Source organism: Thermobia domestica, chromosome 4 (genome assembly GCF_964235325.1).
Source record: "Thermobia domestica chromosome 4, izTheDome1.hap1.1, whole genome shotgun sequence".
NCBI classification, from domain to species: domain Eukaryota; kingdom Metazoa; phylum Arthropoda; class Insecta; order Zygentoma; family Lepismatidae; genus Thermobia; species Thermobia domestica.
In genome coordinates this window covers 285,371,568-285,394,709 of record NC_137457.1, presented here as the reverse complement: position 1 = coordinate 285,394,709, position 23,142 = coordinate 285,371,568, and the positions used below count along the sequence as shown (strand labels likewise).

General features: G+C 39.2%; 1 protein-coding gene across 1 annotated transcript in view; it reads left to right on the top strand.

Annotated features, from left to right (window-relative positions):
- Nucleotides 1-5,563: 5,563 nt before the first annotated feature.
- The window catches only part of LOC145683528 (immunomodulatory peroxidase-like), a 174,651-nt gene continuing 157,072 nt past the window's right edge, over nt 5,564-23,142 (top strand). The window contains exon 1 of the mRNA XM_081754872.1: nt 5,564-5,698. Coding sequence (XP_081610998.1) covers nt 5,658-5,698 — 41 coding nt within the window. The 5' untranslated portion in view covers nt 5,564-5,657. The remainder of the gene's footprint in view (nt 5,699-23,142) is intronic.

The window sequence follows — 23,142 nt, the reverse complement described above, 5'->3', positions numbered from 1 at the left end:
GCAATAACCATGTCCCGTCCTACATTCAGATGAAAGCCTTCTCCATATGTATAAAAGCGTGTGCGCCGTTGGTCCCGGGTTCAATTTCGACACAGTCTAGTTTTCTGAATACAATTAATTTGTTTAAAGGTTTTATAATTTGGACGAAAAAAAGATTCAGCTTGTGAGCTCATTCGACCACCTCATCAGTTTTACAGTAAAGCATAAAAACACCCACATGATTTCTTTGCTTTCTTCGTTAGTTTGAAGTTCAAACGTTCTTCTAGTGCCGAAATTATTAGGAGACGTGGATCTGGTGGTTCGTGTTCGAGTGTACTTGCATTCACACCATACACAGTAAAAAATGGTTGTGTTAATTCAACTCAATTTTAACACAGGGCAGTGGTTCCAGCGTGACTACCACTATGCGGTGTTAGTTCAACACATACTCCGCGGTGTTGGCGTTTAACACAGGAGGTGTGTTACGTCTTTAACCCACAACTGGTGTTGAGCCGTACCGTAAACGTTAATGAACCACAAAATTACTCCCCCAAAATATGTTAAATCGCCTATATGCGTTAAATCGCCTACAAGTAAAAAAAAAAGTGTACTCCAGTGGCGAGGGGGCACGAACCACCAACCTATCAATTACTACGTCGTTTGTAGAGGGATAAATTGTTGAGATCTTTTGAATTTGGCTAATCAGAGTGCTCCTTTAAGCCGCGTATATTCGAAGATAACAGTTCGGGATAAGATAAAATCTGCTCTCCATGTAGACCTAATTTTATAACAAAATGACGGCTGTCTATTTACTTTATTTTATAGTTCTTCCATATTCACTTTCAAATGATCGGCGCCAGTTGCCACCTAATAAAGTTAATGCGTTTGTTGCTTCTAGTACACAATCGCTTAGAAAAAGAAGCAATAAATGTATCAAATGTGGGAGATGAATTTAGAACACCTGCCTAGCACATCTTGTGCTGTAAAACAATTGAAAACACATCGCGCGGTTTGCATTTTGAAATTTTGCGTATACCTGGATTTGTTTAAGTATTTCCTTCTACTGTGTTTGTCTGTAGCTTCAATTCATAAGCCTTTATAATTAGATGCCCAACATATTTGGCAATCACGCAGAAAACAACACCGAAGATTCTACACTTGTGTGAATTTAACACACAGGTTGTGTGTCATTTCAACTACCGACATTTGACACACAACTCCAAGTGGAGAGTGAGTTGTTCTAACCACTTGTTTGTGTTATATTTTAACACAATCGTGTTAACACATAGGCATGTCGTTGAAATAACACAACGATTTTTTTACAGTGTACTATTAGAATTATTATTATTATTGCTTTGACCAGAACGAAAGTTAGGCGGCCCAGCGTACGTCTTTTTATTTGTTTATTTATTTATTTTTACACATTTATCTATATCCTTTGGAATCTAGAGATCTTCGTATTCTGCAAACCATGATATGTTTCAAAGAAGTATTTTGTGAAGAATTGGTTTCAATCATGTTCTGCAGAAACCAAGGAGATTGGCAGCGGAATGTCAAGTATTCACTTAATCATGGCATGTCTTAGAGAGATAATTTGGCATTATTGCTCATATAACTCTTTGATACAATGATACATCTGCCATCACTGTTTATATCAGCCATGTGAAACAGTCGGCCCCCGGACCAGTCCTGGCAACTCCAACTTTTCAAGTATGAAGATAAAGGTGTTTCAGTGGAAATCGAACTAGGATCTGTAACGCAGAAAGCGTCTATGTTAACCATATAATTCCGAAGGAGCTCCCTACTTGATTTGGGTCGAAATTGTAATAATAATTTCAGAAATAATAACGTATTGTCATCAATTAGTGGCATGATTTGGGAAGGGCAGCTACCGATTTTGAGGTTTATATATTTTGAATCAATATAACCAGTGGCGTATTTACGATTTTGTTTCTGGAGGGGCTTTGCTAACTTTCGGGGGGGGCTTTGCCTGAAAATGTGAAAATTCTGCAAGATATTTCATATACTTGACTATAGTAAGTAAGATTTGGGGGGCTTAAGCCCGGAAGCCCCCCCGTAAATACGCCACTGTATATAACTAATGAAAAACTGTGAAATTCTACTCATATAGCTGTAGAATCCCCCTCCCCGAAAAGAAGTCAACATGTGAAATGACTCTGTTACCACCAATACCGTACATGCAAGCAAACATATTCAGTTGATAATCATGTTAAACGTACATCAAACAATTATAAAGAGATGTTCCTGCATATAGCATGATGATGTTGTACGCCTCGTTCACACAAGATTCACTCTCGGAATCAACAGCCTGGAACAAAACATTCATTCCCCCCTTCTTTTACAACAGCTGCATCCCATTGTTGAACGAACTGTTTTTGCTGCTTGTTGATTGCTCTTCTAAACAAAAAAACGCAAAAATAACAACAATAATGCTATATCATCGTAAGAATTTACCTTTTAATAATCCTATTTCCTTTGGAGTTTCCGTCTTTGAGAAGAAACCAGCATTTGCATCACACTATCTTAATGAAAATACAATTATAATTATACAGTATGACAGGGGAAGATAAAAGAACAAGGTACATTTGGAGATTATTTTCTTCCTTTGTTCCCCTGCAAAATTATATTTTCCGGTTGTTTTTCAAGTGGCAATGTATTACCCTTTAAGCCTACAGTGAAATTGCCTCTTACATGGAAATACAGTGTACACATATGTAGTTTTCAGTAGGCCCTGCGTTAAAGTTAACCGAGAGTTACCTTGGTTGAGCGTATATAAGCCACCAAAACTTGTTATTCTGTCGTATGTAGACCGCATGTGCGTATATATACACGCACTTTTAAATTTGCCTAAAATAAGGAAAAGTATTCGTGCATGTAAGTCGTGTGTGTACATACAATATTTAAAAGCAGCATTTTAAAATTTTTGTACAATACAGAAAGAAATATTTGAGTGTATACACCGCAAGCCTGTATACAATAAGACGTAGCTCTATTTTTTTCTATAGGGTGTTCGAGAAGTGCTCGTACCCCTAGGTTTCAGTATCACAGAAAACAACTTGTGTATAGCTGATTTTAGTTATGGTATTAGTAACACTGCTTTCATAGTCAGACACAGTACTGTCTGATATCCCTGCTTTCAAGTGTTGTCTAATAGCCCTACGTTCAAGGTCACGTGGAGCATTTCAGTTGTGAAGCCATGGTTTGGGCTTATGAACGACCACACACAGGACAACAAGAATATATGTAATGAGTGTGTTCAGAGATCGCTTTGGCAATGACCCACCTCGTAAAGCAACGCTACTCAATTGGGGAAATATGAGTTTGCTTCAGGATGTAAAAAATAGGCCGTGTAGTGACGAAACATATGCCACTGTCACTTGAACAATTGCGATGCCTCCAATTAAATCCTTACGAAAAAGAGCAGTTGAATTAAGTGTACTGCGTTCAATAATGCAAGAGCACATTAAAGAAAGTTTGCTCTCAGTGATACACAAAGCTAAGGATCAGGGAACTTCTCAGACACTCTGTAGAATAAGAAAATCATTGTCATATATACATCATAACTACCCAAAAATATTTTTAACCCCTTACACATCCCCTGGCAATCCCCTTTTTTCAGTTTAGCTTTTTTGTGATTTATCAAAGACACCAAATGACTGTTTTGTCTGCTGTGTGAGATATTGACGTGTATGAATAAGAGATTTTGGTGTCATCTGACATGTTCTTTGTGAGTTGTAAGTGTGTCATATATGGCACTTACTTATTTCTCGTCGAAATTAAGCGAAAAATCTAAAATTCAAGTTTTAATTCATTTTTCAAGTTCCCATATGAGGATTTCCAATACTTATTATTTTTATTTTTTTTCGCTAAAAGAAAAAAATCATGCAGAAAGGGGTTTAGTCCTGTTTGTGTAAAATTAGCTGAAAATAAAACAACCGATAAACCATACTACCTACTCCACTTAATTGAACGGAAACCAAAGTTAATAACGTTTCATGCTTCGAGTACACATGTACCAAGCTAAGTGCTGGTGTGTTGCCGGACACACGCATTTTTTATCACTTGCATGTATAAGTCACATCTTTAATATTTTATATTTTTTTTCAAAGAGTATAATTTATACAAGCGAATATGTTTCTATATTGTATAGGGTGTTCGTGAATTCCCTGTAAAATTGGGTTTGAGAGTTACAGAGAACGTAGTCAGTGTAATCTTAGTTTATTTATTTAGCACCTATTATAATTGAGTTCTTACGTATACGAACTATGCATCCAATGGGTTTGTATGTGCTCCATTTGCTCCATTGTACTGCACACACACACACACACACACACACACATATATATATATATATATATATATATATATATATATATATATATATATATATATATATATATATATATATATATATATATATATATATATATATACCTACGTTGCAGAAGTCCACGAAGAGTATGGAAACCATTTATTATTGGAGTACTAAATTTCGTCTCATTTTCGAGATGAGACAGTACTTTTACGTTATGCTTCAAATCTTGTCTTATGGACTACCTGTTGGCTTCCTATGGGACCTATACGTTCTCTTACTCTCCCCGCTGGTTTAGTGGTTAACATATGCATATTTTCCATACAGGATCTTATGTTCGATTTCCGGTGGAAGAGTCTAGATTTGGACGCATTACAGCGGTTCGGATTCCACCTTACACTATAGATCTACTTTTCATACAGCCTCGGTGCTGGAAAGAGATACAAAACTGTAACTAATCAATCAACTTTTTGTACTGTTTGTGGAATCCTTAAAGAACAATCTTTTTATATTTAGATATTTTTTCGTGATAAGCACATTCCACTGAAATCTAACGGTATGTTTTTTTTTTTCATTGTCCTTAGGGATTCTACTGTGAGTCTGAATGTCCCAGGATATGTATGAGACATGTGCAATGTCCAAACAACATCCCCTGGACCAGAGGCGGAGGCCAGTCAGAAACCAGAGTACGATAGGTGTATCATCTTTAATATAAACTTTCAGAAAGACATAAATAATAGCTTAAATGATTTTGTTAATCAAAAAACTGGGGGGCTAGGCCCCCTGGCCCCGGCCTAGATCCGCCACTGCCGTGGACACGTTATGGTATGTGGGTTGGTGCGCTAAGTAGATGTGTCCAATTAATATCGGATAGGTCAATACATGCCTTGAATTAACGTCACTTATAGGCCACATAAGGTTGCTCATATACTACTTCCATTTGGACAAATTCCCAGTTGTAGAATACAATGATATTTTGAGAGAGATTCGAACTAGAATCCTTAGCGTTCTTATGCAAAGAAGGAAACCGGAATCATTTAGCGTATCTAATAGCAGAAGGTCGCCTTCTGTGGGAGGATGGATGGATGCTGGCAGGCCAAGGCTTTCTTTTCTGTTTCGCTAAGAAGGAGGACAAACCCACTCTGGATGATCTTCTACAAAAAAAAAAAAAAAAAAAAAAAAAAAAAGAGTAGGGGAGAAGGAGAAGAATCTAGGGGAACAGAGGAGCCAATGGCTGCTCCCCAGACGACAAGCAAACCAAGTGACACCTGACATGTACACAACAATAACACACATCACAAATCTGTGTTGTAGAAACAGTGAAGAACATTGTTAATAGTGCTACATGTGTGACAAGTGGATAGGTTGGAATAGCATGACCAGAAGGTAAGTCACACTAATTGGTTTACATTGCATGACAATTGTTGACTTTGCTATGTTTGTTTGTGTATATTTACATTAGTTTCGCATTAAAAGATCTAATTAGCATTTCACGGCTTATGTGATTAAATAAGGATCCACTGTGCCGCAAGACTAAGGGACGTCATCTGTCGATAAGCATGCAGCTAAGAAATGGGATTATAGGTACAGAAAAGATGTTAAGGAATGCTCCCAGCAATCACTGAAGTCAATCCTTTAAAAAATCAAGCATAATAACTAAACGTTGGTTGTTTTGGAGTTTTAAACTCTCTTTTAGCGTCGAAACTATATTTATAAGACTTGGATCTATAGTTTAATGTAGGATCAGAATCAGGCAGGTTTAACGGCGAATGTTGCGCTCATGAGATTATTTGAGAAGGGACTTATTTTTTCATTGACAATGGTACATAATCAAACTGGAAAATAGTATCTAAATTTTGAGTGGCAAGGTATATTTAGGGGACAGGACAGTAAATTTTGGGGGAGACAGGTACTTCGGGAGAGACCATAATAAATTGGGATAATTGTGCCCAAGCCCTTGGGAGGACAGGTACCCCTGGTAAGAGCCACATCCCTATCAGCACACTTGATAGGTAGGAAATTGCCTAAAATAAAGTCGAAAAATACGTTGCCCCAACGTAGTTTATTATACAATGTTGGCCATCCAACAATATGCCGTCGTTTATCCAACAGTTTCAATCTTATACTCCAAGTCACATGTTTATTTCTTTCGTGGGTGTTAAGTTTGACAATTGAGTTGGTTGTCAAATGCTCGGCAAAGTGGCCAGTTACAACGTAGGGCCAACGTTGGCAGTTGTGTTGGTTGGCAAATGTTCGTAAGGACGCAATTACAACGTAAGGGCAACGTTGGCTATTGATTTAGTTGACAAATGGTTGGCAAAGCGATCAATTACAACGTTAAGCCAATGTTGGCTATTGAATTGGTTGGCAAATGGTCGGCAAGAGGCCAATTACGAGACCAACATTGACAGCTAGCTTATTATTTCCCACTGTTGGACCTACTGTATGTGTTAAATAAGGATGAACTCCCACTTAAAACTCGAACTCCGGTCTCCGTGCCGAAGATGAGTATACTAACTATGTAGCGACGAGGGCTGTCATGATAACTAAACAGAATGGAACTTAATGCTACCATATTAAAGATTAATTAAAATAGTAATATATATAAACTGAGTTAGGATTAGGATTAGGAATTAAATTTCTAGTCTCTCGGCATCTATGGCTACGTTAGCCCGTCATACATATTAGGGATGATGTCCCTCAAAGATCACACTACCCGAGGAAAGGGAAGGAAGGAAGTGGCTTGGGACCTGTATGTTAGGTACTATCCCGTCGTTTGCCTGGAATGAATTAGGAGAACGCAGTAAAACGTCACTCAGGATGGCTGACCTGAAAAAAAACTTTTACATCGGGAATCGAACCTTGGACCGTGTTCAAACAGAGTGAGGTCATTAATGAAGAAAGGTCAAGCTGAAGGTTCAAGAAGTGTCCTACCCTTGCTCATAAGTCGTTGAGTTGAACGATGACCAACATCGACCTTTTTTTCTTCCTTTAGTATGGTGTGGATTTTTTTCTGTTAGAATATTTGTACGACAATGTAGCAGCGAGGCGTACCTACCTCTTACAGACCTCATATAATAATTAACGTTGTTGTCTCGTCTTGTCTCGTAAATTTTGTGGAAGTCTCGTCTTCATTCTTCTCGAAGAGTTCTTTCTTGTCACGTCCCTGTTAAAAAAAAAAAAAAAAACTAGTCTTATCTCGAAATTTGTGTCGTTTCGTTTGTACATTTATATTCACAATTTATGAAATCAAATCTTTTAGTTTTACGTCTCACAGATATCCCATGTAGGCTAAAGGAGATTGTGAGTACGAGAAATGAATGAAATGGTGGAATGAAGAATGTGGGAGGAAATGGGAGAACCCCGAGTAAACCCACTCATATGGCGTTTGTCCACCACAAAGCCCACTTGGCGCGAGGTAGGATCGAACCAGGGCCCCATACACCAGAAGTGCACGCTCTACCACTGAGCCACCGTGGCCCCTACGAAAGGTTAACGTTCAAAGTTTAGTGTCAACTTTTGTACCGCTAAAGAGTCATCGGGAATATCTCAATGGGGTATTGGAATAACGTTGAATAGGTCGTGCATCTCTCGAGGATCGACCTGTCCTTTTTTGGTCAACTCGTTCCCTCGACTTGACTCCAAGTGATTTCTTCGTATGGGATTATGTAAAGGGTCGTTTTTTTTACGTACCACTACTTCCAATAACATTGGATGACCTGCGTGCCCTCATCACAGCAGCCGTTGATGATATTGGCCGCAACATGCCATAAAATGTTTGGCGGGAGATAGACTATTGGATTGATGTACGCCGTATTACGCAAGGTGCTCAAATAGAACACTTGTGATATGTTTCAAGAAAACTTTGACATTTTGCCTTTCTTAGCACCTGGCTCACAATAACATATGATTATTAGAATTCACAGCATAAATTTCTGAAATCCGGTCCATCATTTTGACTTGCCCTGTATTCTGAGAGACATAATTGTGGAAGGGAAAAGAGAGAGGGAAACAAAAGACTAAAATTGGTGGACGGTACGAAAAACATGTAATTGTTACACCCCGATGAAGAGGTTAACGAATTCCCATATTACATGTACGATACATGGAAGCTTTTCATTTTGCCGCAAGTGACACCTCAATTATCTGCAGAACAATTATGATGATCACAAGATTATGATTATTGAGTACAAATAATTAAGAAGATGGGTTTACCAACTTTAACTCGTTTATATATTTACCCTGTCTGTCCGTGTGTCCGTCTGATCGGAAGACAAAAAAAATCTTAAGGATTCTCCTCTTTCCAATTTCTCCCCCCCCCCCAGGATGTATATAAAGGATCAAAAGTAAGGAATCGGGTTCGTTAGTGGAGATGATTTCAAACCGGAAGTGTTAGAAATCAACCATTTCCGGTTTTAATTTAGATCACCATTAAGCAAAAAACGTTAAAATATAGCGAGAATCTGTTTTTTTTGCAATCGATTAAGAGTCCTAAGAATATATTTTTATCTCTATTCTTATTTGGTCTAGGAATTAATTCGTGCGGTTTTACAAAAGATGGCGTAACTAGCTTATTGTCCCATAGTTTCGTTGATCCAAACATGCGTTGAAAACTACTGTCATTGAGCATCTTGTTTAGTATATGTCAGTTGCTTGAAGCGGAAACAACAATATTTTTTCTTCAACTGAAAATGGCGCATTTTGTACCTGATAAAGTGTTTTTGCGGGGAGTTATTCTTCATTGCTTTAACATGAAGAAAAGTGCTACCGCAAGTCATCATATTTTAGTGGAAGTGATTGGTGACCATGCTCTAGCTGAGCGAACGTGTCAGAAGTGGTTTGCACGGTTTAAAGGTGGTGATTTCAGCTTGGAAGACCAAAAGCAATTTGGACAGCCAAAAGAATTTGAAGATGAAGAATTGAGAGCATTGCTTGATCAGGATTCGTGTCAAACGCAGGACGAACTTGCAGAAGCATTTGGAGTTGAGAAAACAACAGTTTCCAAACGTCTCAAAGCCATAGGAATGATTCAAAAGATGTCTTATGGGGTTTCACATGAATTGAAAAGAAAGACGTTGAAAGAAGAAAAACCGTTTGCGAATTGCTGCTTCAAAGACAGAAAAGGAAGGGATTTTTGCATCGAATTGTAACTGGTGATGAGAAGTGGATTCATTACGAGAATCCTAAACGAAAAAAGGCCTGGGTGAAGCAAGGTGAACCAGGTCCTTCACAACCGAAACGAGATATTCATTGTGCAAAGGTTATGCTGTATATATGGTGGGATTTGAAACGTGTGGTGTACTATGAACTTCTGAAACTTGGTGAAACTATTAATGGACACCGCTATCGACAACAATTAATGCGTTTGAAGCAAGCTCTGGCCTGAAAACGACCAGAATGGAATAACAGGCATAATAAACTTATTTATCAAGATGATAACGCTCGACCACATGTCGCAAAACCGGTCAAAACCTATTTGGAAAATGTCGGATGGAAAGTGTTACTCCACCCGCGATATTCACCAGACACTGCTCCGTCTGACTACTACTTGATCGATTGCATGAATAACGATTTGATTGGACAGCGGTTCACTTCTTCAGAAAATATCGAAAAATGGATCTTTGATTAGATTGCGTCAAAAGATGAGGAATTCTTTCGACATGGAATCCGTAAATTGCCTGAAAGATGGGAGAAAGTAGTGGCTAGCGATGGACAATATTTTTGTTAACGTATTCATTTACTTTGTTTTTGAAATAAAGCTTCAATTTTTATTAAAAACCGCACGAATTAATTCCTAGACCAAATAACTCTCTACTAAAACCGGAAGTGATAGGAATCGACTACAACTTCCGGTTTCAATATTCATCTACATAGAGCAAAAATGATAAGACGTAGCGAGAAGCGTTTTTCTAAATTGATTCAATGACTAAAACTGTTATCATTTTCCCCCTGAACTTTCTATTCAAACCGGAAGTGTGAGAAATTAACCTTAGTGTGAAATACTATGATCATGCTTTGATTTGACTTATTTATAATAAGTAAAAAAATTATAACAGATGGAAAATCTTATTTTTCTCAAAAGGCTTTCTAAAATCGGAAGTGGAATGAATTTCACATTTTTAAAATGTGAAATTTATAACATGGTATATGGTTTGAACGATTTCTAAAATGTGAAATTAGATTTCAAAACATATTTGTTATGTTAATTTCCAGTTATTATTAAATATCATTAAATGCTTTTTGCATATTAGCCTCTCTCTCGTGTTAAAATCATAAGTCCTGGGAACCCTGATTATATTCATTTACTTGTGTGCCTTGGTTTTCCAATGCTGGTTACTGATTTTGTGTTTTTCTAGTGTACGATAGTGCTTCGCCAACACAGGGTATTACATGTTGCACGGAGTTGGGGATGGATAAGGCCGGGCACACACGTTCCGATACCCCGGTGAGGTTACCTGTACAGGTAAACCGGAGCGTGTGTTCCAGCTGCTGCAGGCCAAACAGCACATGCGTAGCAACCTGTGCAGGCGACCGTAGAAGAATCGAAATTCAATTCTTACTATCAGCGCAGGCGTGTATACCTGAGGCCGGGCACACACGTTTCGGTATACCGGTGAGGTTTACCTGTATAGGTAAACCGGAGCCTGTGTGCCAGCCGCTGCAGGCCAAACACCACAGGCATAGGACCTGTGCAGGCGACCGGAGTAGAATCGAAATTCAATTCTTACTACCTGCGCAGGCGTGTAGACCTCAGCGTGTGTGTGAGTCACTCCGGCACACCTGTATAGTGTTTAGGTGAGTTGTCAATGTTGCCAAAAAGTTGTCAAGAAAAATCGCTAAAAATTATTAGTGGTATTCCGTCTTTCTTTCTCTCTCTCTCTCATATATATACCGCTTTGCATTGATTATATATATATATATATATATATATATATATATATATATATATATATATATATATATCGGGTGTTGCAAAATAAGTGTTACAACTCTTGGGAGGTGAATCCTGCCACTGAGACAAGAAAAAAAGTTCTCTTGAACTTTCGGCTATCGGACATAGTTTCAGATCTACAAGGTGCCGAAAGCGTGGGAAAATGACTTTCGGACGCCAATAGTTCGGAAACTATCCAACGTAAAGAGGGCGGGTAAAAAATTCACTGAAGAAGTCATACCTGCTGTATTGAATTTTGCATGTGTCACAATCCTACCATGCACGCGCAAGGGATTCCCCAAAGGAACGTAGGGAGTCCCGGATAATCTGCTAATTGAAAGTTGGTCTAAATGGATATGAATTGATGGGGTTTCTACCAGGTAACAATAATTCGTTTGTATTAAGTCGATATCTGGAACAAATACAAAATGGCGGACACTTTCATGCCCGTTGTGTGTGGTTGCATAATCGCCAGGTACGGATGCTTGCCAACAGTGAAGTTCTGAGTATTAAGTCTAGCGAATTTGTACTCAAATGCTCTAGAAAGACATCTGGAGTGTCGGTAGAGCACAACAGATGGAGCAGGTTGATTCATATGTGTGGAAACACGTAACGAAAAATGGCCAGATATGCACTCATACTCAGTAAACGTGAGTTCAAAGCGTCGGAAATGTAAGGATTAGCGTCAAGAACATGAAAGTCAATTCACCAATAATATTCCCTCAAACCGACGCAATATGATGTGCACGGTTGCATACCAATAAGGATGCAACAACTGAGGACAAGTTGAAATTCTGAAAGGGGACTCACTAAGAAATTGGGTAAATTAAATGAATGTCTCTAGTGGGATCACATGATCGATATTGAAATGCGGACAATTTGTGTGTTGATATCGATATGTAGCTAATGGACAAATGTCAACATGTCCCACTATTGCTGGGGCACCGTCTCACATGCGAAAACTAGGAAAATAACGTTGTACATTCTGCTATTACATCTGGTGCACTTTTTGGTAGAACGTAACTAGAACAAAATTGTATCAATGTCCCACTTTGTTTGGGATATTGTCCCACAGCCGACAAATATGAAAAGAAATCTCTTAATCCATGGTTCAAATTGTGATAGAGCGTGAATATAACAAACGTGTATCATGTCTTACGTGTTCTGGGACATATGACGTACTCGATATCAAAATATCTCCAGAAATATGTATCTTACACACAGTACACATGCCAAGACAAAGACGAAAACGAACCAATTTGGCACATGTAACACTACAGCTGGAATACCATACATATGTAAAATAAAACAACATGAGAAGTAGGAAGAAACGTCTTAAAGCTCTGATTGTTTACAACTGTGCAGTAGGAGTAACAAAATGTAACACACAAGCATGTCGGGAGGCTGTACAAGAGCGCTTGCCAAACAAAGTGGGTACTCCTCAAAGAAATGTATACAGAGAAAGTCAGGCTCCCTCGAGCCTCAGGGCTAGAGCGCTTGCTTTCGCTCGCGTGATCGCAGTTTCCAATCCTACTGGGAGCCCACAGCCTCAGATTGAAGACCCGAGTAGTTATTTTCCTATTTTTCCCACGTGGGACGGTGACCCAGCAGTAATGGCACATGTTGACATTTCTCCACTACCTACATATCGATATCAACACACAAATTGTCCGCATTTCAATATCGATCATGTGATCCCACTAGAGACATTCATTTAGTTTACCCAATTTCTTAGTGAGTTCCCTTGCACAATTTCAACTTGTCCTCAGTTGTTGCATCCTTATTGGTATGCAACCGTGCACATCATATTGCGTCGGTTTGAGGGAATATTATTGGTGAATTGACTTTCATGTTCTTGACGCTAATCCTTACATTTCCGACGCTTTGAACTCACGTTTACTGAGTATGAGTGCATTTCTGGCCATTTTTCGTTACGTGTTTCCACACATGTGAATCACCCTGCTCCATCTGTTGTGCTCTACCGACACTCCAGATGTCTTTCTAGAGCATTTGAGTACAAATTCACTAGACTTAATACTCAGAACTTCACTGTTGGCAAGCATCCGTACCTGGCGATTATGCAACCACACACAACGGGCATGAAAGTGTCCGCCATTTTGTATTTGTTCCAGATATCGACTTAATACAAACGAATTATTGTTACCTGGTAGAAACCCCATCAATTCATATCCATTTAGACCAACTTTCAATTAGCAGATTATCCGGGACTCCCTACGTTCCTTTGGGGAATCCCTTGCGCGTGCATGGTAGGATTGTGACACATGCAAAATTCAATACAGCAGGTATGACTTCTTCAGTGAATTTTTTACCCGCCCTCTTTACGTTGGATAGTTTCCGAACTATTGGCGTCCGAAAGTCATTTTCCCACGCTTTCGGCACCTTGTAGATCTGAAACTATGTCCGATAGCCGAAAGTTCAAGAGAACTTTTTTTCTTGTCTCAGTGGCAGGATTCACCTCCCAAGAGTTGTAACACTTATTTTGCAACACCCGATATATATATATATATATATATATATATATATATATATATATATATATATATATATATATATATATATATATATATATATATATATATAATCCAAGCAAAGCGGTTAGTGTACCCGCCTTTGGCGCGGGAGACCCGGCGGGAGCTCACGTGGTTCGGATTCCATGTTACTAGGTAAACGTATCGTATAGCCTCGCTGCTGAACGGACGTTAAACTCAAAATCAACTCCATGCCATATAAAATCCGGAGGTTCAGTTCTGCGTTCACGAAAGCTCTCTAGGAAAAAACACATGAAATTTAAACCTTTACAGAGAAAAACTTACACCCATTCATCTTTACTCGAGCTTTTAGAAGTAATACTGTATTATTTCTGCCTTTCAATGGAAGTTCTGCTAGCTAAATGGTATAGAAGATTAAAATTGTTTCCGTTAGATGGTAAGACGTAGCCTATCAGAAAACAAAGCGGGATTCTGGAGATATCGCACGTTATATGTGCTGTATATTAGCCAAACCCATTGACGCTTTTGCTAATTCAATTAAGTAAAAGGAAAACAAACGTATAAAAACTGTTTTCAACTAATAGTGCTTGATTTGTTCACATCACAAAAGTCGTTAGATTTGTAAATAAGTCGCTAAATCATCATTTACAAATCACCAAAAAAGTCGCTAATCGGAAATGTTACGTTTTGTCGCTATTCTGGAAGTCTAATCCCCTAAATTTAGCGACTTTCCCGCCAAATTTCCAGTACTGTGAGTTGTGACTAGTTCCTTGAATAGGGAGCGTCGGTCGTCGTCTTCTTGTTTGCTCGCCATCTCTCGACTGAGTTAAAATCTTCAGGTTTACCGTTGCGTGTGTGTGTTCTAGCCTGCACAGGTATACCTTTCCGGTATACTGGTGAGATTTGCCTGACATGTATACCGTAACGTGCGTGCCGCTCATGTTCGTAGCTTTTACAATACTTCATCGTAAAGGCTCCTCCGCTTTTAGTTTAGGCAGTGAAATTGTCATTTAGCTATTAATTTAACTATTCTATAGTTCAGAAGGTATAACGTCGTTGACCTCCCGCGCTTGGACCTGCTCGTCACTTGGGGCGTGGTAAGAGGGTAGCCAATCGCCACCAACCGTTTACTGCACTCAGCGAGCCACGAGTAACCAAGCTGTCACGCCCCATAAACGTCATTTGACAACTTTTCGCGGGAAGCCAACAACGTTATACGTTCCGTAGTATAGTTACAATGTGTTGTAAATCACAAGTAGGGATGGCCACAAAGTTCCGGTTCCGGCGAGGAACCGATTCTCGGAGATCCGGTTTTCAGAACCGGTTCTGGAACCGGTTCCGGACCTTAATCCGAAAACCCGGTTCTAGAACCGGATCTTAGGAACCGGTTCCAGACCTGGATCTGAAGAACCGGTTCCAGACCTGGATCTGAAAAACCGGTTCCAGACCTGGATCCGAAGAACCGGTTCTAGACCTGGATCTGAAGAACCGGTTCCAGACCTGGATCTGAAGAACCGGTTCCAGACCTGGATCTGAAGAACCGGTTCCAGACCTGGATCTGAAAAACCGGTTCCAGACCTGGATCCGAAAAACCGGTTCCAACAGGAACCTGATCTTCTAGAACCGGATCCGTTCAGACCCGAAAACCGGTTCAAACAGGAACCGGTTCTGGCCATCCCTAATCACAAGTATACTCCAAACAATGAAATCCGTTAACAATAAATTATGTTGAACTAGTATCAATTACCCGCTTCGCTGGGTTAAATTTAAAAAGAAAAAATAGTAATATGTTCCGTTAGTCAGTCTCTTTGTACTATTACTAAAGAGTTCTTTGATATCGGTCATTTTGGATTATTTTTATATATCTCCCGCCCCTCCCCATGTTATGGGCACGGTATCTGAAGTGTCATTGTTCATCTCAGCGACCTACCTTTAAATTTCACCGTCTAAGTAATGCCCAAAATTAATCTCAGATTTAAACTTCATCTAGGTTGTAAATTATATATCCCTCTCTTAACCCTCTTCTCTAAGTTCTACCGTCAAAGTGAAATGATAAAAAACATCTCAGGCCCGAACCTCATCTATGTTAAAAATTTGATCGAGATTGATCTTTTTGATTCAAGAGTTATTAAGTTTTATTTATTTTTTAACTCCCCCTCGCAAAGACAGTCACTTTATTATTTATTTTATACGTATATTTCCCCCTCCCCCTTCCCTACTTGCACTCAAAGTTAAATGACAAAAATTTATCCCAGACCCGAACGTCATCTATGTTGAAAATTTGATTTGAGATCGGTTGGATGCTTCAAGAGTTAAGTTCTTCTTATTTTTATATATAAATCTCCCCCTCCCCTTCCCCTAGGTTATATTGTCAAAGTGAATATATATTAGCTAAAACAAAACAAATAGCTAAAAATACTCCCAGGCCAGAACCGAATCTACGTCAAAAATTTGATCGAGATCGGTCGGCCGGTTCAAGAGATTAAGAGTCACAAACAGTCACTTTCAATTCTATAATATAGATATCATCCGATTCACCTATACGTCGTTTAATATTCTCTAAAAGTAAGGAGGTACTGTGACTAACGAGGAGCTCGTGGTTCGATCGGTTACGTTGTAAATTTATAGTAAAGAACAACACCGTATCCAAGGTTTTTACGGGGTTTCTACTACATTCTCATTCCACCAATTCTTCCATAATCTCTCGCTTTCGTTGATCATTGGTTTCCTTTAACCTAAAGGGTATAAGCGTGAGCCGTTAAATTAAAATGTTTATTTTTATTCTTTTCTAGAAAAATGCTTCAAAAGCTAGGAAAGAGTTGAAGCTTAATTAGTTGTAGTGAAGAGTTTAAGCTTAGTTGGTTGTAGAGAAGAGTTTAAGCTTAATTAGTTGTAGGAAAGAGTTTAAGTTTAGTTGGTTGTAGGGAAGAGTTTAAGCTTAATTGGTTGTAGGGAAGAGTTTAAGCTTGGTTGTAGGGAAGAGTTTAAGCTTAGTTGGTTGTAGGGAAGAGTTTAAGCTTGGTTGTAGGGAAGAGTTTAAACTTAATTGGTTGTAGGGAAGAGTTTAAGCTTAATTGGTTGTAGGGAAGAGTTTAATCTTAATTGGTTGTAGGGAAGAGTTTAAGCTGTTTCGCCCTGAAACGGCGTCGTGAATATATCTTGTCTTGGAAAGTGTATCTGTGCCTATTGGAGGAGCTATGTTTTTCCTTGTCTCGTCTTTGGACAACCATAATTGATTGCACACTATCAATACTTAAATTATTTAATAAGAGAGGAAGAAACGTGTGTGTGTGTTTGTGTGTGTGTGTGTATGTGTGTGTAATTTTAAAGTTAATTTTCAATTTGATTTACAGGTTACCTTAACAGACATATATTACTTGACTTAGTACTTGGTGTAGTCTTCTTGTAATATTGGTTTGGTGCAAGACCTGCCCAGAATGAAGTATTGTGAATGATTTAGACACAATAGTGCAGCAGGAACTTTTTCGAATACTATGATGCTGACTTCAAGTGCCTACGTGCTATTTTGCAATAGTCTATGCCTGTCAATTGGTTGTGAGTTACGCGAGTGTGAAACAGGAACCGTCAAAGTGAACCACGATTTCATCGCATTTATGTGTACTGCACCTTTATGTACTGTTGAAACTACACCATTCACCTCGCTGAAAAGTTTACAGTGCCTTTGATGATGGAAGAATTTGTGGAATGAGAAAGTGGGAGGAAATAGGAGTACCCCGAGAAAACCCATAAATACGATGTTGTCCTCCACAAACTTACTTGGTCGGGGATCGAAGTAGGGAACATATCTAGGACGCTCTACTAACTGAGCCACAGTGCCCCTCTACAGTACTTTTGAGGAAGACACTACTAGGGACTCAAAAGGACAATTCGTTATTGGTTAGTAGAATTTTGTACCACCGATACATCTTTGGAAACAAATTTAGACATCTACTACAATTGTTGACTGATAATACGAGGGCTGATCAGAAAGTAAGGTTACAAAGTCTTATTTCATAGAACCGATACAGCCAACAGATAGTATATACATTAGGTTATTTTTCGACATAGTCTCCATATCGGTTGAGGCATTTATCGCACCGTATGATGAGCTTGAAGATTCCATCCTGGTTAAAATCCTGTCCTTGCGTGTTCAGTCACGTTGTCACGAAGTGTTTCACCTCCTAGTCTGACGCAAAATAATGGCCTCTAAGATGCTTCTTCAAGTGTGGAAACAAATAAAAGTCGCTTAGAGCGAGGTCCGGGCTGTAGGGAGGATGATCGATGATGCCCTAGCGAAACTGCTTCAATTGCGTGCTGGTCTTCTGTACCGTATGCGGACGCGCGTTTTCGTGACGGAAGATGACACCCTCTGTGAAACGTACTGGTCGTTTCCTCCTGATTTCTTCGCGTAATTGTGTGAAGATCTCACAGTATCGATCAGCGGTCATTGTGCGCCCTCTTTCCAAAAATGTCACTAATATGACACCAGCGCTGTCCCAAAACACTGTGGTCCTTCCTGGCAGACGGCATCACCTTAAATTTCTTCGTCTTTGTAGAGAAGTGGTGTTTCCACTCCTTTCATGACCGCTGACTGCTGGGGGTGTAATGGTGGATCCGTGTTTCGTCACCCGGGACAACGCGATGAAGAAAACAGTTTCTTTCCATGGAGAACCGTTTCAAAAGTTGCAGACTTGTCTCCTACGCTTCTCCTTGTGTTTGTTGGACAGATTGCGTGTAGCCTATCGGGAACAAACTTGCCGTTTATGCAGAATATCATATACAATGTGACGAACGCTTCCGAATGACATTTCCAATTCTTCCATCAGATGCCGTAACATGATCCTACTGTTGTCCTGAATCAGCTACTCTACGCGAACTGTATTCAAATCTGTTGATGCCGTGCTGGGTCGGGCATTGCACTCCTCGTCTGTGACGTTTTCTCTACCAGCTGCAAACTTCCGACACTATTCTGCCATATGCTGACGAGACATTACAGTCTCTCCGTAGCTCTGCCAGCTGCCGATGAACTTCAGCCGCGGTTACATGTTTTGTCCACAGAAATCGAATAACTGAGCGGACTTCTTCGCGAGACCAGTTTTCCAAACGAGTCGCCATTTGTGTTTACATACAACTAGCGGCGTAGGTGGTGGGTGGCTGAAGTTAGGAATCCTTTCAAAGCAGTGTTGCCAACATGTACGATAATTATCCAATCATACGATAATTTTGAACCCTGTACGATGTACGATAGCTGCTGTACAATAATAGGAAAATATACGATAATTTAACAAGTCCTGTAAAGAAGTAAATATAATTCTGGAGATAGGCACCAATCACGTGTCAGAACGACTCTGCTTAAGGTCTGTAAAGTGTTGAAGGAGAATCAGAATTTTTTTCTTTCTACAGAGTGGTAAAGTATTAAGCTTCGATCTTTCTTCCTATGCAGATTGTTAAATATAGTTTTAGCCGTAAATGTTCATGTTAGTTTCTTGTTAATGATAATAAAGCTTGATATTGAGACTGGAAACAAAAGAGACGATAATTTTACGACAAAAACGATAATTTTAAGTGCTATGTACGATAATATCTTCAGATCTGGTTGGCAACGCTGTTTCAAAGTTTTAACTGACAGTCCAATCGGAAAACGACCATTAGAAAGACCTAGGCGCAGATGCGAGGACAATATGAATATGGGTCTCGCAGAAATAGGAATACAACGTAGAAAGCGGATCCAGTTGGCTAAGGATAGAAGTCAATGGAGAGCTTTTGTGAACGCGGCATTCAACTTCCGGGTTCTATAAAGCATAGAGTTAGTTAATGATAGATGGCTAGAGCAAATATTTAAGTTTAGTTCGTTAACGAAGACAACCCAATAACATCTTGATGGTTTTTATTAGGGTCGGTTATTATTAGGATAACGCTAGGGACCTAATAACAATATTGTACTGTCAATTTGTCCGTTACGTCAAACAATAACTCTTGAATGAAAGCAATTGTTTGAATTCTATCTTTTGTGAGAGATGAGTAGAGCATTATCTCAATCGAGTTCGTTAATGAAATCAACCTGTTAATATCTTCACGGTTATTATTATTATTATTATTAGGATAACACTAGGGACCTTATAACAAATTGTATTGTCAGTATGTCTGTTCTTCCGTCCGTTACTCCAGACAACTCGTGAATGTAAGCGAATTATTGATTTTTTTTTTTTTTGTGATAGATGGTTACCTGAAACTTATTTGGACAGGGATTGAACCAATGGCAGATTTAGGCCAGGACCGGGAGGGCCTCTAATTTTTTAGTGACAAAATAATTTAATATATTATTTTTATATTTTTGAAAGTTTATATATATATACACCTATCATAGTCTGGGTACTGGCTGCCCCCCAGTTTCTACCTTCTAGATCCGCTACTGGATTGAACCAGACACCACATATATCAAAGGTAAGTGCTCTACCACTAAGCCACCGTGTCCCTAGGTATATTTCGAGATTACCGTAAGCAACTTATGTTTGATTTTTCCGAAGTTATTAGAACTCTTGCAGTATGTCTAGCAAACCTTCTACTCACACACATGGCTCGGTGCAGTGGCTCAGTGGTAGAGCGCTTACCACCGGTATATGAGATCCCTGGTTCGATCTCTGGTCAAGTTAGTTTGTGGACAACATTCTGTCCGTCGGTTTTTCTCAGGGTACTCTCGGTTCCTTCCACATTTTTATTCCACCAATTCTTCCATCATTATTCATTTGCCTCAATCATCCGTCTCCCTTAGTCTAAAGAGCATAATCGTGGGACGTTAAACTGAGCTTTTTTTTCCATAACTTTGTGTTGATTTTATTCTCGTATTATAGCTTTGACAATTTAAATACGTCTCGTAATTTGATTAAAAATGCTTCATGATTTTAATAATTCTGACTACTATTAGAGGAAAGCTGTTGCCAGCAACGGACGACTGCAAGCTATACCTCAATGTACAGTCGTGTTAGTAGTTCCATAATAAAGAACTTCATGAGGGTATACTGCAATATTGGTTCCACTTCCGTAAATGGCATGGTTCTTCTGTATAATTTATTAGGTTTGCAAAGAATTTTATTATTTTTTTTTCGAAAACTACGCATACATATAATTTCATTGAACTTAATAGCATTTACTGATATATGTCTTATCTGTAGACAGTAGAGACCTGCACGGGCCGGGCTCAGCACGAAGCCCGTCCCGGCCCGCGGGCTGGGCTTGGGCGATCACCTCTGTTATTTCTTTGGGCCGGGCCGGGCCGGGCCGGGCTTGGGCGGGCCGACACTGATTTCTTTTCAGGTCGGGCCGGGCTGGGGCCGATTAATTGCAATTCTTTAATAATTATTGATTTTCCTTAAACGATAATTGGAATAAAGCCAAACGCTGAAGTGTGCCCGTGAAAAATGTTACAAAGAATGCATTAGCTATTTACAGTTTGTGTTGCTTAGCGGCTCCACTTTCACTATAGAGCAGCGTTTCCCAACCTTTTTCAACTTGCGGCACACTACAGGTGTAACTTGAATTCTCGCGGCACACTCATAGATATTATTATTTGCAAATATAAAATACCATGGTAATTTTTTTCTATGATTATTGATTTCTTTCTCAGAGATGAAAGCTCGATCACTGGTTTTTCCCCGTGGTAATTCATTATGCTTATTTTTTATTCTAATTTTAAAATAGAAAACAATTGCAATGAAACATAGGACTCAGGTTTTTAAAAATACGCTTTCTTTTTCGAAAACTGTGTCCAACCTTTCATTAAGAACGAAGATCACTAAATAACGAACAAACAAACAAATGTCTTGTACTTTTAACTTTGCTGTTTTAACCAAAACCGGTGCATATTATTGCAACCACACAGCTTGCGATGCGTCGAAGTCAAAACACAGCTGTTGAACAAAGTGTTGTTCTGTCATTCACGTGCGAATGACTGTTCTACGAACGTTCACTTGACACGTACCGCACAAGTGCTTCCATTTCTCGGTGTTAGTATGCCTCAATTGAAGCGTAATATAGCAACTAACCATGAAAATGTGTACGATCCGAAATACTGTCTGCTACACAGTAATAGATGTTGAATAATATATTACAATTACAGTAATTTTTTTCCATGGTAGAAATTCATAGTAATGTGAAATACAAAATATACATTTTTTCCCTATGTCTTGCAATTTGGTTGCTATAGAATTAATATTTTTGTTTCGATTTCCTCGCGGCACACCGGCGGTACATTCGCGGCACACCAGTGTGCCGCGGCACACCGGTTGGGAAACGCTGCTATAGAGGATTGCAGACATTGCGCGGTAAATTGAGCTCTGACCTTGACCTTCACTGAACCCAAAATATGACAAGAAGGGGTGGGAAAAGTTTGCTTGTCGTTAAACAATATTGCCATCTTCACTTTATGCTAAAAATCAATTAAGTTAGATTTTTGTTACAGGAAATGGAGTTTTTGTTCTCTCGATGACAGGCAAAGTTTTAGGAGGCAATGGTACCATTCGGGAGGCAAGCGTCAGGTTGTGAACCAGAGTTTAGAAAATGTTTTTAAGGGTTAGGTCAAGTTTAGTACTAAATTTTGAGAAAGATTGGGGCTCGAGCTAAATTCTTTAAAAATTCATCGGGCCGGGGTCGGGCCAAAAACTTTTAAAATTTATCGGGCCCGGGCCGTGTTTGGGCCAAGAATTTTAAAAAACTAATCGGGCCGAAAATCTTCAAAACTTTTCGGGCCCTGGCTGGGCCGGGCCTGGGTACATTCGGGCTGGATTGGGCTCGGGCCGAAACATTCGGCCCGTGCAGGTCTCTAGTAGACAGTTTTTCTTTTCACACATAACACAAATAATACTCATCATCGTAGGTACTCTGCCATTATTGACAGGTCACTTGCTGCAACTGAGAAGCTTCCATGGTCCACGGTCCTCCGCTAACCTCTTTGTCTTCACCTACGATTTCTCTGTTTTGATTCTACCCATCAATTGTAACATCCTTCACCCTCTTCCTCTCTTTCCTGCTACCATACCCTAAAGTGAATCCCTCATGATAGTTCCTTTTTGGCCATTGTCCCAACCGGTTTCCATTCCTCTTTTCAATAATATCTAAAATTATTTGTTTCTCCCTCACCATTTCTAACACCCACTTGATCCAGCTCTCCATTCTCTCTATTTTCTCTACACCCACATTTCGAACGCTTCCAGTAGTTTTTCATCACTTTTGTGTAATTTCCATATATCTGACCCATAGGAGTACAATATTCCACACAGAGCATTTTATGAGTCTTTTTTTTTTTTTAACTGTTTATTCAAGGTCCTACAAAATAGTATTTTCTTGCTCCTAAGGACTTCTTTCTCCATTCCTGTTCTTGCTTTTATTTCACT